This window comes from Takifugu rubripes, chromosome 5 (genome assembly GCF_901000725.2).
Source record: "Takifugu rubripes chromosome 5, fTakRub1.2, whole genome shotgun sequence".
Classification (NCBI taxonomy): domain Eukaryota; kingdom Metazoa; phylum Chordata; class Actinopteri; order Tetraodontiformes; family Tetraodontidae; genus Takifugu; species Takifugu rubripes.
The window spans coordinates 11,473,278-11,488,669 of NC_042289.1; the positions used below are offsets into that span (position 1 = coordinate 11,473,278).

The following is a 15,392-nucleotide window of genomic DNA, read 5'->3' on the forward strand; positions in this document are numbered from 1 at the left end:
CTGATTTAGATCATGTAATGTGCATCGAATGCTTGAACGCTTCAGATTCATCCGTGAAGGAGCAGGATTGATTTTCCTCTTTAGGCCCTGACCAGAAATAATAAAACACTTCTCCTCAGAGTTTCATTTCCTCTTTGCTTTATGATGGGATAAAAGGGTTTAATGCCAGGGTCCCCTCCTATAAACTAGACTCTCACCCAGGGCTTCATCACAACTACACACACAGACACACACATTCCCTGTGAGGGTTCTGAAGGTTGTTTGTTCACTTGTCCGACTGGCTTTAACTGCTTGTTTTAAACAACACAGCTGTTACTGGAAGAAGAGCCAGCTGTATTTAAATGTATCATTCAACAGCTAGCACTTTTTAAACAGATGCGTCACTACTAGCTCCACAAAAGCATCCTAGACTTGATCATTTATTATACTCATTGCAAGGTTTGAGTAATGTGTGAGAAGATGGACCAAAGGGATTTTGTGCCGATTCATAAAATAATCTTGAACTGTCCTAATGTGAGTTGCAGCTTACTACTCAATAGTGAGTTCCTTCCTGTCAGGTTTCGTCATACAGTTTATTTGATATGCAGCCTAAATTAGTACAAAATGTAAGTTTTATAGAAATGTAAAACATGGAGCTGTTTTATTACTCGACATGATTCTAGCCTCTAAATGAGTAAAAATTCAGGGTGGCCACAATAAACCTCAAACCCAGGGTATTCTGGTGTTCTGTGTTGACAGATTATAGTCCCCTCAGTATATTTAGTTCCAGAGAAAAGGGGACGGGTTGTTGACCATTAAGTCAAAAGCACTTGGCTAACACATGGAGAAATAAACATGCGTTTGTGCTCTCATGCTCTTTGTTACCAAATTATTTAATATCTAGGTTAAACCTCTTGGCAGGTGATTGTATTGGATAAGATTTTATTTTCTTTCTTCATCAGCCGTATCAAGCCTTGTGTTTGTTTTTTATCATGATGATGGACATTAGTGACAAGAGATTCCCTCTTACAGCCTGTCAAATGACACAGATGGGAAACAAACAAATACTTCTGGCAAATCCAGAAAGAAATGGAGCTGTCTAGCACAGAGGACGCTAATCAATCATGTGTTCGTTGTGGAATTGTTAATGGATTAAAGGCAGCCAAAATTGGAAAGTGGTTCAAAACTCAGAATAATTTCTCTTACTGTGCTGTCTTTGTTTTGCTCCTTTCCTTTTTGTGGAAGCCTGAGGCCTTTTCCCTGCATTCATCCAGTCTCATTCAATCTTTGCTCTATTTTTTGCTATTGAGTAAGAGAACTAACATACAGCAATGCTATGATCAGTTTGTTTTATATCTGCACTTCAAATTTTCTACGCTTCTATTAACATTTTAATACTTTTCATGTGCACTACTGCTTTTTGAATTGAAGTAAGGCCTTGGAATGCTAATTCCATCCTTTTAAAGCATCTCTCCGGAAGAGTGAAGCCTGATATAGAAAATAATCATGTAGGCGTTTCTATTGTAACTAACACGTGGTAGCGATACTTCGCCTAAGGTCATGCTATTTTGCTCAATATTACAATGCCTGTGATTCAGTCATAGACAGGAGGCCCCAGGCCTAAAGAGATGCTTGGTTATTTGTAGATGCAGCTCATACACTCATGGTTACCTTGAAAGGCAGAGTAAAAAATTAACCAGTTAACAATAATTTTATGGAATCATGAAGAGCTGTACAGCTGAAGGCACTTGTTCGCATGTGGCACACTGAGGTGGATGATGAGGCTGAAAGTGCCTGGCTGGATGTGTTTGTGCATTACCGATTGGCCTAAAAGTGAAATGAAGATGCTGTAATGTTTTAGGAGTCGATAAAAGAGATAAAAAAGTAGCGGCCTCCAAGGTAGCAGCCATCAAAGTTGATACCCTGGACCACATCTTTAACAGAAAGATGTACATCATAATTCACTCCCTTCACTCAGATGATGCTCTTCCCTTGAGTTCAGGGAACAGGCTCCTTCCATTTGGCCTTCGCTGTGTATACTCGGGCCACTACAAGCAGATACAGGCAATATAAACTCCCCTTTAACAGGCAGAAACCTTGAGCAGGACCAGGCTCATGTAGGGGGACCCTCCTGCTGATGGCTGACTGGACACAGAGGGAGGACCAGGGGGAGGACAGGTAGAGGATAGAAGAGACATAAATCATGCAAATATATTAAATACAACAAGGTGTCAATATAATAGCTGGGTGGCTCAGTGGGGGCAGAGGTCAGCAGGTCAGTGCATGAGGTCGGCGATACCTGTAGGTGGATACAGTGGATACATCTATTTTTTTTGTATGGCGTTGTGAGCCGCAGCCCAAACTGTCCTTTGGGACATTTAATAAAAACAAAATCAGACTGAAACCATGGTGACATTCTGTTTATGAATGGATTTTCTAGCGCCTGAGGATGACAGGCGTTGCGTATCAGTGCTGTGTTATTCCTCAGCGGGTGCATCGATCTCGCACATTGGTGTACATGCTTTTGCTAATATTAATATGGGCTCATAAATGGACAGGAAGCCTTAACTCTGATTACTCTGCTGTGTTGTGCAGCTGGACAATAATCAGACTAGCGTTGCAGAACATTATGTTGCCGTGGCTAAATTCAATGTGACAATTTGGGTGTTTTAATTTATGTGTATTTTTAGATGGCTGTGATTTTGAGCAGTTACCACAAAATACGGACAGACATTTGTTGGAACTGAGAGAGAACAGACAAACAGAACATTAATGATCCACGCACCGCTAGAAATTAAAACTGAATAGCAGCCTCGAACACTGGAAACTGGCAGGTCACCCTTAAATGTGTGTTTTAAAAGTAAGCAGCACGTGTGCAACGCCTAGCAGTCTCCTGGGGAGCAACAACTGTCTTACCGTGCGGCTCTCTGTCACTGGTTACTGGTTGTGTCTGTGGGTTTCTGCTCCAAAACTGGCTGAGCTGAACAAGCCGACATTCTTTCTGTCATGAACTTGAACTCCAAGCCACGTCCCCTTCACCAGCCCCTCTGGGCCTCTGGTTATATAATGTCACCCACTAGTCAACATTAACATGGATGAACGCACACGTACACTAGAGTTTACCTAGTCATCAAACACAGAGACTGAGACTGTGCTCCTCCATTCATGCACGAATGCTGCAGGAGGATTCCGTCCCAGTCTAGTAGATATAAGCGAAGCGTTACTACAGACAAGCAGATTTGGCGTTGCTGTCATGGCAGCAAATTTAGAGGGAAGGCAGCAGCTTTAAACGACGGTTTGAGAGGGTGAGCCAGAGACACAAAGCCGGTCATTGGCTGGTCACCCTCTGGCTGGAAGGGGTCAGGCCAGGGGGGGCAGAGTTGAACATAGGCAGCACACATCGCCAGGGACTCAGCGAGCAACTATAATACAGCCATAGAAATCTGCAGTCGGCACAAATGAGCTCTCATTAAAGTGTACGCGACATGTTACATGCTTCTAAAGTACAACTCTGCTCCTAATTTGCAGGAAATGAGGAATACAGTTTCACTAAAACTTTGTTCAATAAGAGTATTATAACTTGGATTATTACCAGCGTTGGGATCTTCCATTTACAATGAGCATGTAGAATCAAATAGTTATCACAGTGTTCCCTGCACCCTGCCAACCTCTTTAAATAGTCCGCCACTTACAAGGTTACGAAAGGCCGTCATTGCCTCCTGTTGGCACATCAAGGCGGATCAAAAGTAAGAGTTTTCAAAGCTCAGGATGCTACAAACTGCGTTATTAACAACATAACGCAGGTAGAGCCACGCTCGGCACCGGCAGGCGCAATTTAACGCGAATCATCTCAAATATCCACATCTGGCTGGAGTGCGGGAATCAATTCAACCTTATTATAAAAAAGAATTGAAAGTGGCCTGTTACGCCTCAAGTTGTTAATGGACATCGTGGGCTGTTGTGGAGCTGTTGACTGCCTGTGTGAACGGACCGATTCAATGTCAGAAACTGCTGTATTGCCTTTTAAGTGTAGGGGATCATCATCACAGCCAGCAAACAAAGATTATCCTCAGCACTCTGCCGCTGTGACAATAGGTTACCGGCTACCTGGGGGCATGTGTAGTTTTGGCTTTTCATGCAATTACCTTCCTTCCGCCACTCTGATGTGTCCCCGTGTGTTTGTGTCTTTCACAGCACTATAAAAAGCAACGGTTCAGTTCCCAACAACAGAATCATTTCTGTCTGCTCATTCAGCCACCACATCCTCAAATTTAGCTTTCTTTCTTTCATTGGCTAATAAAAAACAATGCTAAAAATATTTGGAAATCAATCGTTCTGGTAGCTGCAATTTGCTTTGTTAAGGAGCTCTTTTTGACGTGTGTATGTGTGTGTGCCTGTGTGTTGGTGACAGTAACATTTGATTAGCGTTAGCATATATTTTGTGTAATTGAGCTGTAATAACGGGCACAGACACCGGAGCAGATTGGATAAACCCGCAGGGCAGAGTCAGTGTGATTCACCCATCAAATCTGCCCTATTTCCAGTGTTAATTTAGTCTTGCTTGCCATATTTAATTAAAAAACTTCCATATGTGAGACAATAACAACTCCTTGTGTTCCCACCTGCAAACTATGACACGTGCACACACACACAAGCACACCACTGAGCTAATGGGTGACCTTCCTGATGTTGACAGCGTGATGGGATGTGGGCAGGAGCATAGCAACAGGACCCCAGGGCAGGATGGACCACAATGAGACCTTCTTGTAGTTGGTTATTGTTTCCTTTAACCCCTGGCGCATTCTCTGGTCACATGATCCATAGCGGCAGGAAGTCTCTTGCATCTTCTCCCTGGAACATCTGATTGTTTGTTTATTGTGAGTCAACAGTCACATTTGGTCAAACCTCAGTCAGTCATCACTGATTGGTTTTCACACTTGATTATTTTTAATGCTTTTTAGATGCTTTTGCTGCTCTTTAAAGCTTCAATATTCTATCATGTGTCATCTTAAAGCTAAAAGTGGTTTAGGCATGAAATTTAATTTAGGTTTCTCTTAACACACGTCAAGATTGTAATTTACCAATTTGTCTATTAAAGGTGATGATGGGTTTGGAGCAGGATCAACTCACCTGTGCTCACAACGTAATGACAGGCTGGAGTAATGTGTCACAAGACTTGCTGATGGTTGCACCATGACCTCTGACCCCAGCCTCCCCATTCACAAGCACTGTTAAACCAGCCGCCCCTCCCTCTGCCGCTCTGAAGGTTTACGCTTTGTTTTGTGACTGAGGAAGAGCTGTTAAAGCTTAACTGTAATGTTAAAGGCTTCCAGGACACTTGTGCAGCAGTTATCATTTCATCATATTTCCTGTGGACTACATTTACTCACTTATCAGCTTATTTAAACCAGCATTAGATTCCCCTTAATTTGACTCGATTCTCCATTTATATAATGTTTAAATGTCGTAACTCTTAAATGAAACGGTAAAAACGTTCTTTTCCCAGACAGCTGGCATATTTTCCTTGATTAGAGTTTAACATACTGCGCCTAAAAGCACCTTTATTGCCAAACAGCTTCACTCATGGGATAATGCGGTGATTTTTAAAGATTGTTTAAGCGGTTGTGACAATGCCTGAGAAATTGAGCACACATGCGGGATTCATCAAAGCAATATCTCCATGGCTTCCAGATTCCACTGGAAGGGAGGGTTTGTACAGCTGCAGGGCAGACAGCGGACGGTCATCTGTTCTCGTCCCTCCAATATGTTGTTCAGAATCTTGTTGGCGTGGATCTGGGCTGAATGTGTGCAGGCCTAGTGAAAGTAGCTGAAGCATTATGGCGTGTGCTGCCCCTTCCATTTTGACGTTCACAGGGGTTTGGGTCTAAAGGAAAGCGGCGAACCTGCTTGAATGGTTGATGGCACCTCCGTTTCTTCACAGGAAGCAGGAAACAGTTTTTCCTCAGAGGAAAGAGTGGGTGAAGTTTGTGTTTCCTTTGACATCATACGTTCAGAGAGAATTTGAAAAAGAACCCTTGAGTGACAGCCGAGGCATGCACAGTCGCAGACGCATAAGACGGACCCATGAGATTTCATGGCCATGTCCAAGCATTTAGGCTGCTTTTGGAACTTTTGAATCAGTCGTGGTTGATTTGTGTTTCTCCTCACAAGAGAAAAGTCCGCCAGAACCCCCCCTTAAAGGCTCAGTGGGATGAATGTTTGCCTGTTTGGCAGGACAAAGCAGTGGCGTCTCGGTCGAGAAATATTACCTCAGTTTGCTATTGTCCCTGGGGGCTGATCAATATCACTCGACGCTAGTTTGCACAAAACAATGTGTCTGAAATCTGATCCCACTTTTGTCGGTGGGATATCACAACTTCACAGGTGGGCACAAACACACTTTGCTGCATGTTTCATGAATCTATCGCAATTTGCTAGTATATCGGGACACGGGACACCTGGATGCTGCAGTGGAGCCATGTAGGTGTTCATATTTGCAGTTCCGTTTTTAGCTCCTCACATAGAGGAGAGCTCAAACGAGCCGTTTCAGGATCAGGAAGGGTTAACAGGTTGAAATAGCCTTCAGCTGGGTTTTGCTGGTCGCAATATTCATTATTTCTTTAAGCTTGCGCAATGCTACTCGAGCATTTTCTTCCAATTTCTCATTCAACTTTAAAGAAATGAATATTGTCATTGTGGTGTGGAGGCCCTGAGGAAGAAAGCTGGCTGTGCAGTTGGCTTTAAATCCCAACTGGACACCCTGAAGTGTGCTGAGAGTGATCCAGTGTCATGACAAGGCACGGCAGCAATTCAAGAGAATCACAAGGGTCATCGACCGGTTAGCTAATGGATAAATCAAAGCCTATATACATCCCATTATTTTGATGTGTGAAGAAGAAGAAGCACCTGAACTTCATTTGTGGGCGTCCTATTTGATGCTCCTGTCACCTGTGTTGTCTAGTTACACCATGATCGATCTGGGCGACCTTCCCTCTGCCTGGTGAAGAGGGCGTGATTACTTTCGATTATCAGAAGTAACGAGGGAGTTAATGTTTGCAAGGCGCTACGACCGAGGCAACGGAGACCGATCCAGGCAGATAAATAAAGACAGTCAGATATTAATCTGAAGACTTCTGCCAGCACATGGGTTCTGGCAGTTCTGCCTCTCACGGTCCAGCCAGGAATGACAGCTGCCTCTATTGCAACAAGCCAAACGTGTCATAGCTTTGAGAGGAAGCCATGACATTTTCCAGTCATTTGATCGAGCCAAAACCGTTCAAACAAAGCAAGAGCTTGTTCTTGATCATCAGCTGGATCTGCATCATTTACAGGTCTCATCTGTTTACTGACAACACCATCATTCCGCCAAGCACTCACAAGGCGTTAGTTTAGTTTATGGTGACTTTTCTTTGTAAGCCATGACGGCTTTGAGAGCTTTCATTGCGTATGCCCTCGTTGATGACTCTAGCTGAGTGTTGAGTGGACTTTCCCTTTTACTGTTGGTTTTGTGTGAAATACGGCTTCTTTAGAAGCACTGACGTTTGACGCACTTCCTCTTTTTTGCTTTCTTTTCTCAGTCATTTCTCTCTGTCTTTCTCTTTCAGGTTTGGTTTTTGGTGATCCTCTATAAAGTTTCCTGCTGTTACATGCTAACAAACAGTTGAAAGCAAGAGGTAGTGTGGAATTTCTTTCATTTTAGTCTTCATTGTTACTACATATGAATAAAAGCCCTGTAAAAGCAGCAGTAATCCGAGTCAGCAGAAGGTTTTCGCTGTGGTAATATCCTCACCATTCTCATGGACTTCATAGTCATCTTTAATTTGAAGTTTAATTAAAAAATCTTCCAAGGAGCAGCGGTTTCAGTCGAGAGCACCGAGGTGTGCTTGGATGTATGGACAATTACACAGAAGTTAAAGCACAGTGTCGCTCAAAATGCTCTTCAGACCCTTTTTCAATATAATAAAGCATTTCAGCTGATGTCTGTGGATTGATATGACCACATAACAATTTCTGTTCCCTACTTATTACTTATTTCTTTATGCAGATGTGGGCTCCACACCCTGTGTTTCTTTGCACTGTGTGATCATTGCACCTGTTGAACACATTAAACCTTGACAGATATATAAAATCTACAAGGTAAAGGGTGTGTAGAGGCTAAAGAATGATGGGACTGACTCATTCTACCCCAACTATATTGGCTTTTTCCTTCACTATCCATGTAGAAAAAAGCTTTATAAAGGTAATAGCAGGAGCGCGATTACGTTCGTACCATTTGAGAACTTGCATCACTCACAGATCATTGGATAAGAGGAGAGATGGGACCTTTTAGAGGACCAGCTGTGGGTCGGGGAAGTGGTTCTGAAACATGACAGTTGAGGGAGACATTCATTTGTTCAAACATTATTTGCTTTTTGATTGCACCTAAGAACCAACTATAAAGTTAAAGGTTTAAAGTTCAGGGTACATTCAGAGTGATATGTGCGCAGCGGCTTTAGCTAACAGGCATAAACGAACTAACTCGGGGTGAATCTTGTCTTGTAATGAACATATTATAGAGAAACTATTGAATTGCTTAAACACTTTTTGCCGTTTGAATGAAATGCCAGTCCAGAGGGAAGTGCACTGTCATAACAGAAGTTATATGAATGAGTTACTGACTGATAACCTGAGCAAGAGAGGTTAAAAAAAGAGGGACGTAACTCACCTCTATATATGTATGTTTGTGGTAATATTGTATATATAGAGTGGGGCAAGGGCCCTTAAACAAAACCATAGATGCCTAACAATATCCATACCTAAATAGGGTTCCTGTACACATATACCACAAGCATCTCACATACTCATAACTCTTTCTTTTACTGACAGTGACTGTACCACTTTTGAGAAGTGTGAGTGGGTGTGTTGACTGGAAACACCATTGACCTATATAAATCCTCTCAGAGAGATAGTCAATGGTTTTGGTTCCTGTTAACCAGCTGCATTTGTAGTGGCCAACCAATAACAAAAGCTGTTTTTCTGCATATAAGCTGGTGTTATGGGATGTAGGAGAGGAAAAACATATTGCATTCCTAACAAACTGCTTAAAATGGAGACCTGCGGTCGCTAATCTCACTTAGCTTTGCTACTAATTTTATACACATGGGTATTAACTATTGAGAGCTCATACTTATTTTACCCAAACAATCCAGCATTTTGTCTTTTTTTAGACTGCTATTAGGGCTCATACATTTCCTAAAGTCGTTAGTGTTCTAAGCCGTCAAATTGCAGCTCTATGCAGTATCAGTGTAATCTAAAAGGATGCTGCTTATTATAGCTTAAATATGTATGCACAACATGCAGACTCTCCTGAGTTTAATTAAAATCTGCTGCGTATGATTAGCATTACCATTCACCGTTACTAATAACATCCTGTGCTGGATACAACGTAGAGCTTGACTATTGCATCAAATGCTAATGACATTACCTAATCATGTGTTTCATAGCCTTTATATTTATCCATGGCCATAACCTCTAATTGGACAAAACTGACTGCACTGTTGCTTATGTTGATCCAGAAAGATTTGGTTTATTCCTTATAGACTTATGGTAATGGCTTAAAAAAAAAGCAAAACTCCCTGCTCATTATGTAACAAGAGGAGAAACTTGTATTTCAAGTGACTGTCCAGGATAACATCTGATCAGAGGATGGGATGGCACATTACTGCGCGGCTGACAGCCTCAGAAACTCACTCATTGTCTGATTTCACATTATTGTCCCCCTCCCCGTGACACCCAGGGTGTTGAAGATGGCAGTGTGGATCCAGGCCCAGCAGCTCCAGGGAGATGCTCTGCATCAGATGCAGTCGCTTTATGGTCAACACTTCCCCATTGAGGTGCGGCATTATCTGTCCCAGTGGATCGAGGGCCAGCTGTGGTGAGTTGTCTTTAGTATCAGACGAACCATTGCGTGCTTGTGTGTGTGTGTGTGTGTGTGTGTGTGTGTGTGTGTGTGTGTGTGTGTGTGTGTCGCGTGTGTGTTAAAAGATCCTTAAAAAACTTTTTTAAAAAATCCCAAGGACCTCAGAATGAATTTATACCCATCATCTCACTCATGCATATTATATGTATGTGCAAACATGTATTCGTAGGGATGCAATCGACTTGGAGAATCCACAAGAGGAGTTCAAGGCTAAGCGTCTGTTAGACAGTCTGATACAGGAATTACAGAACAAGGCTGAGCACCAGATGGGGGAGGATGGATTCCTCCTCAAAATCAAACTGGGGCACTATGCTAGTCAGCTTAAGGTGAGTCTTTTGGAAATTCCCTTTCAATCTGTGCATATCCTTAACTATACAATACATCTGTCATTACATTTTGCTTTTCAGCCTACGTTTGATTATCCAACAAGGTTTGCCAATGTTCCTATTTGCACCACTTGCATTTTATTTACAGAGGCCGAGAGAGAACATAGCATGGGCCATTAGAGCTCGGGTCTGAGGTCACACAGACCAACAAAACCATTAGAGAGTATCAGATCCAAAAGTTACATCACAGCATATTGACCAAAGCTTGTGGACATTGACATTTATAGACATCAGAAAAATGAGCATTGTCAGATCAAGTCCTGCTCCGTAGCCTGATCCTTTGTTGTACAGCAAAAGGCTAACATTAAACTATTTACTTTCTGAGAAGGTGATAAGGAAGTGGCTGGAAGGTACAGCTGTTCAGTCCAGACCTCCTCTCACCATAGTTCTTGGAAAAGACTTAAGACAAAATGTTTTGTATGCACCACTAGAAAAACAAGAGGGCAGCGCCAATGAGGTCCTTGGTAGCCAGCCAGTACTGCTATTTATGATCTACCATCATGCTAACAGATCAGTTTTGTTTGCCTTTTCCCCTCCCTGAAATCAGTCAGGAAACAAGGTGAAGGGTTCTAACTGTGTGAAATCCACTTTAGTTCCACTTTCCACTTGTGTGAAATCCACTTTAGTTCCAATAAAGTGATCTCACTTTATTTTGTTCCTTTTAATTATAACTGTGCGTATATACTGAGTGTTAATATGAAATATGATCCCATTTACAACTTGGTGAGCCAATAGACTTGGACGTAGCAAACTCTGCTGGGTAAATGCAGCATTGCTGTCATGCTCAAAGCAGACAGCGTGCATGTCATCAACAGATGCAGATTTGTAATCAGTGGAAAAACAAGACGCGAAGCATTGAGGGACGGTGCGTGCATGCGTAGCCAAATGAGTTAAGTGTGCCATACCTCAGAGATGGGACTCATTAGGCCTCTCTAATGGGTTTTAGTGTGTCTGCGGCATTGGCTCCAGGACGTAGCGAGGGCCTTGATATAGCTAAATTGATAACTCCTGTGTTTAACAGCCGCTCCACTCGTCAGTGGCTAACAAGCCTTAACCGAGCACATGTGCTCGTTCTCTTTCAGAGCACGTATGACCGCTGTCCCCTGGAGTTGGTCCGATGCATCAGACATATCCTTTACACTGAGCAGAGGCTCGTCAGAGAGGCCACCAATGTGAGTAGGATGATGTTCTTTGCACTTTAAAATGCACAGGATGCAAGTTTCTACCTGTATGCACCTGTCAGTTGCCTACGTATACCCTGGAGGCTCTTGCGTGTATAACCAAAAACAAAGATCACCAAAACACAGACAGAAACTTAATCTGTAATGGTGATGTGAAGTGATTTTGGTCTCTTTGAGGCTCTTTTTTATATATGATACCTTTGTTATACTGTAGAAAAATCAATTCAGCCATCTATCATCATGTGACCCCCTGGCACTCCTGAAATGAATTCATTTCCAGTAGAAACTTGCCTTTTCCACAGTATCCAGCATATCGAAACCGATTAGTTCTCCTCTCATGGATTGTAGGCCTATAGGCAAAGTACACTGTCTGCTTTGTTATAAGCAAATAGATCTCTTCTCATCAAACTTGTCATTACTAAATGTTTAACAGTTAAACAGCCCAGGTGCCACTCAGGTGGTTTATCAGGGCTGCTCTGCACAGACAACACACACTAGCCAATCCTGTCTAACCTGTTTAGCTCAGCCACACTGAGTGTAATCACCCCCCTCGCTGGACGCATGTCTCAATTTGACCCCTTTATTTGACAGTCGAGTTCTCCGTTGGGGGGTATGATGGACACCATGTCTCAGAAATACCAGCAGATCAACCAAGCTTTCGAAGAGCTTCGTCTGCTGACTCAAGACACAGAGAATGAACTGCGCAAGCTCCAGCACAACCAGGAGTACTTCATCATCCAGTACCAGGAAAGCCTTCGTATCCAGGGTGATTCTGCGTTTGCCTGTGCATTTTAGCATGACAGTAAATTAGAATTAGGAAAACACACATTAGAATCTGAGAAACGATGACGTTGATCTCTTAACTCCACATTTTCACTTCTTTCTCCTTTCTGTAACCAATCCCCCACCCCTCTCCCATTCGGATGGCACCCCACCCCATGCAGCTCAGCTGTCCAGTTTGTCCACACTTCCCCCAGCTGACCGACAGCTACGGGAGCCCACCCTACTGAGCAAGAGAGCCACCGTGGAGGCATGGCTGACACGAGAAGCCAACACACTACAAAAATACCGACTGGTAAGCACAAACTCACCCAGAATCCCCACAACTTTTCTCTGGACTGAACTGTACCGCGCTGTGTTAAACTAGGACCTAGCAGAGAAACACCAGAAAACTCTGCAGCTGTTGAGGAAACAGCAAACCATCATTCTGGACGATGAGCTGATCCAGTGGAAGAGACGGCAACAGCTGGCAGGCAACGGGGGCCCGCCGGAGGGAGGCCTGGACATCCTGCAGTCATGGTGTGTTGTCTTCCACCTCCCACCAAGATCACAGCCACTAACCTCCCTCACTAAATAAAGGGTCACTGATTTACAAGTGTTTAATTAACTACTGCTGGTTTACTTCCAACAAGCACCATCTGACGTGTCTTTTTTTAGGTCTGTGCTCTCTATTAAGGGTCTAGCCACTTCAGCTTTAATAGTTTTATCACATTTAAATGCCTTTCTTTCTGTGTGTAAAAGGTGTGAGAAGCTGGCAGAAACTATTTGGCAGAACAGACAGCAGATTCGAAGGGCAGAACACCTCAGACAACAACTGCCCATCCCCGGTCCAATTGAAGAGCTCCTCAATGAACTCAACAGTACCATCACAGATATCATCTCAGCGCTGGTTACCAGGTATCTGCCCTCACGTGCACGTTTTTTGGGTGTGTTTGGGGGGCAATAATGCAGTCAACATTGATATAAAGTGGGTAAATGTGTACCAGCCCCTAGATATTTTTAAGTGGGTGGGTGTGTTATATAAATCAAAGCGTTGCCTTTTCTGCCCTCACAGTTGGACCGTTGTTCTCCTTTTATGCAATCAGTTCGAGCTTATACAACTTGTTTTTAGCCAACAAAGTGATATGATGGAATATAAAATTGAATTAAGTCCGTTTATTCAATTAAGAATCAACCCACAAAGGGAGCTAGTGTGGAGGTGAATTTCAGAACAGTTACGCTGCCTCGTTACTATTTTCGTCTTTTTTAAGTCCTTGATTCGGGAGTCTCCTGTATATCGTGTTAAAACCAGCACCTAATTTGTCACAATCTGCTCAGCAATTTCTCGAGTCAACTGTTATGAATGTAGCAATTGTGCAACGCAGCGCCACTTTAGGACATATTGGTACCAAGTGAGACATTTAGACAATGAACAAGGCTTTGATGGCAAAAAACATCCTAATCTTTCCAGGACAAGAGATGATTGAGCGTGTCAGGACTGAAATCACATTATTATAGAAGTAATGGGTGGAAGTGCTCTGCAGCAAGCATGCAGTGCGTAGGCAATTCAAGGAACGTAATGCAATGGGGGAAAGAAAGTGTTATATGGTCATTGTCGAGCCTCCATTAGTCTCCACAATTATCATTAAGGGAACTTTCCATAAATTATACTGAAAGCAAGATTGTATTGTTCTGGCTTGCCAATCACCTATTCAGCAAAACCTTTTTCTGTCATTTGCTCTTTGTTCTTTTGTCCACAGCACCTTTATTATCGAGAAACAGCCTCCACAAGTGTTAAAAACCCAAACCAAGTTCGCCGCCACAGTTCGTCTTTTAGTTGGTGGCAAACTGAATGTGCACATGAACCCCCCGCAGGTCAAAGCCACCATTATTAGTGAACAACAAGCCAAGGCCCTGCTGAAAAATGAGAACACGAGGAAGTAAGTTCACGCCGTCGAATCGTTTTTTACTCTACTGTGAATTCATGTATTACATGAAAGAAAGGCAGTTTCTGCGTGCAGATTTGTAGTATTCGCTGCTTTTTTTGTTGAGGCTGCTCCCATCCTTTAAAAGATAAAGAATCCTGGTTTGGGACAGGATTCCAACTCAGTGCTAGTGTGTTTTCCAAACTTCACCACAGACACATGGCTGAAACTCGATCAGTGCTTTGGAATCTGTGGCGTGGAACCACAGCCTCCTCAGACTGAACACCCTCCAAGCCTGCAGGTCCGCCAGGCAGGCAGGCTTGAACGGTCCAGGGAACGAGGAGCACAATCCTCATCATTGGCCTTCAGCCTGTTTTCCCATCAGGTTGCTTGATGGGAATATATTATTGTGACACTGTAGTAAATGGGTAAATTTAAAGGCTTTCATTATTCTGAAAGATATTAAAGGTTGCTTGACCTCTGCCACAGTGAAAGCAGTGGAGAAATCCTGAACAACAACTGTGTGATGGAGTACCATCAGACGACAGGAACGCTGAGCGCCCATTTCAGGAACATGGTGAGTGCCTCTGAAGAACATGTCACCTTTCACTGGGCGCGGCTGTGTGGCATGGTATAACCTCAGTGTTGCTCGGTGAAATAGGTCGTCTTTTTAATGAGTTGAGAAATAAATCAGATAAATCGAGTCTTTTTGGAAGAGACCACACTGAGCAGCATCCAGCATATCCCCCCTGCAGGGCTTTGAAGAACCAGCCTGCAGAAGCACACGTAGTAAACATCATCACCCCCCCCATGCCAAATGCATTATTTACCTCTCATCTTGTGACTGAAAATAAACGATGAATGGCTTCATCACTGTATATTTATGGTATGTGCATAGTTCTGCTCATTCTCTCGCATTATATCCCTGCAGTCTTTGAAGAGGATCAAGCGATCGGACAGACGAGGGGCCGAATCTGTTACTGAAGAGAAGTTCACCATTTTGTTTGAGTCCCAGTTTAGTATCGGCGGCAATGAACTGGTGTTTCAAGTGAAGGTACGAGACGGCCGGCAAGGTTGTATCGAAAACCATAAGACTTAGTCCAGAATGGACCCACCTTTATTCATTTGGTTTTTTAAATAGACCGTGTGGAGTAAGAGCAGAAGATGTGCATCACGTTTGCAGTATTCTATGCTGATGGCTTTC

The 15,392-nt window shown here is 43.1% G+C and overlaps 1 protein-coding gene across 2 annotated transcripts in view; it reads left to right on the plus strand.

Moving 5' to 3' along the window:
• The window catches only part of stat5a (signal transducer and activator of transcription 5a), a 28,526-nt gene that overhangs the window by 7,997 nt on the left and 5,137 nt on the right, over positions 1–15,392 (plus strand). Inside the window, exons 2-12 of one of the 2 annotated variants that reach the window (XM_011604166.2) lie at positions 7,584–7,652; positions 9,755–9,892; positions 10,107–10,263; positions 11,406–11,495; positions 12,096–12,270; positions 12,449–12,579; positions 12,652–12,803; positions 13,026–13,181; positions 14,024–14,203; positions 14,678–14,765; positions 15,120–15,242. In XM_011604166.2, coding sequence (XP_011602468.1) covers positions 9,765–9,892; positions 10,107–10,263; positions 11,406–11,495; positions 12,096–12,270; positions 12,449–12,579; positions 12,652–12,803; positions 13,026–13,181; positions 14,024–14,203; positions 14,678–14,765; positions 15,120–15,242 — 1,380 coding nt within the window. In that variant the 5' untranslated portion in view covers positions 7,584–7,652; positions 9,755–9,764. The remainder of the gene's footprint in view (positions 1–7,583; positions 7,653–9,754; positions 9,893–10,106; positions 10,264–11,405; positions 11,496–12,095; positions 12,271–12,448; positions 12,580–12,651; positions 12,804–13,025; positions 13,182–14,023; positions 14,204–14,677; positions 14,766–15,119; positions 15,243–15,392) is intronic. The other variant, XM_003964797.3, reaches the window with a different exon arrangement.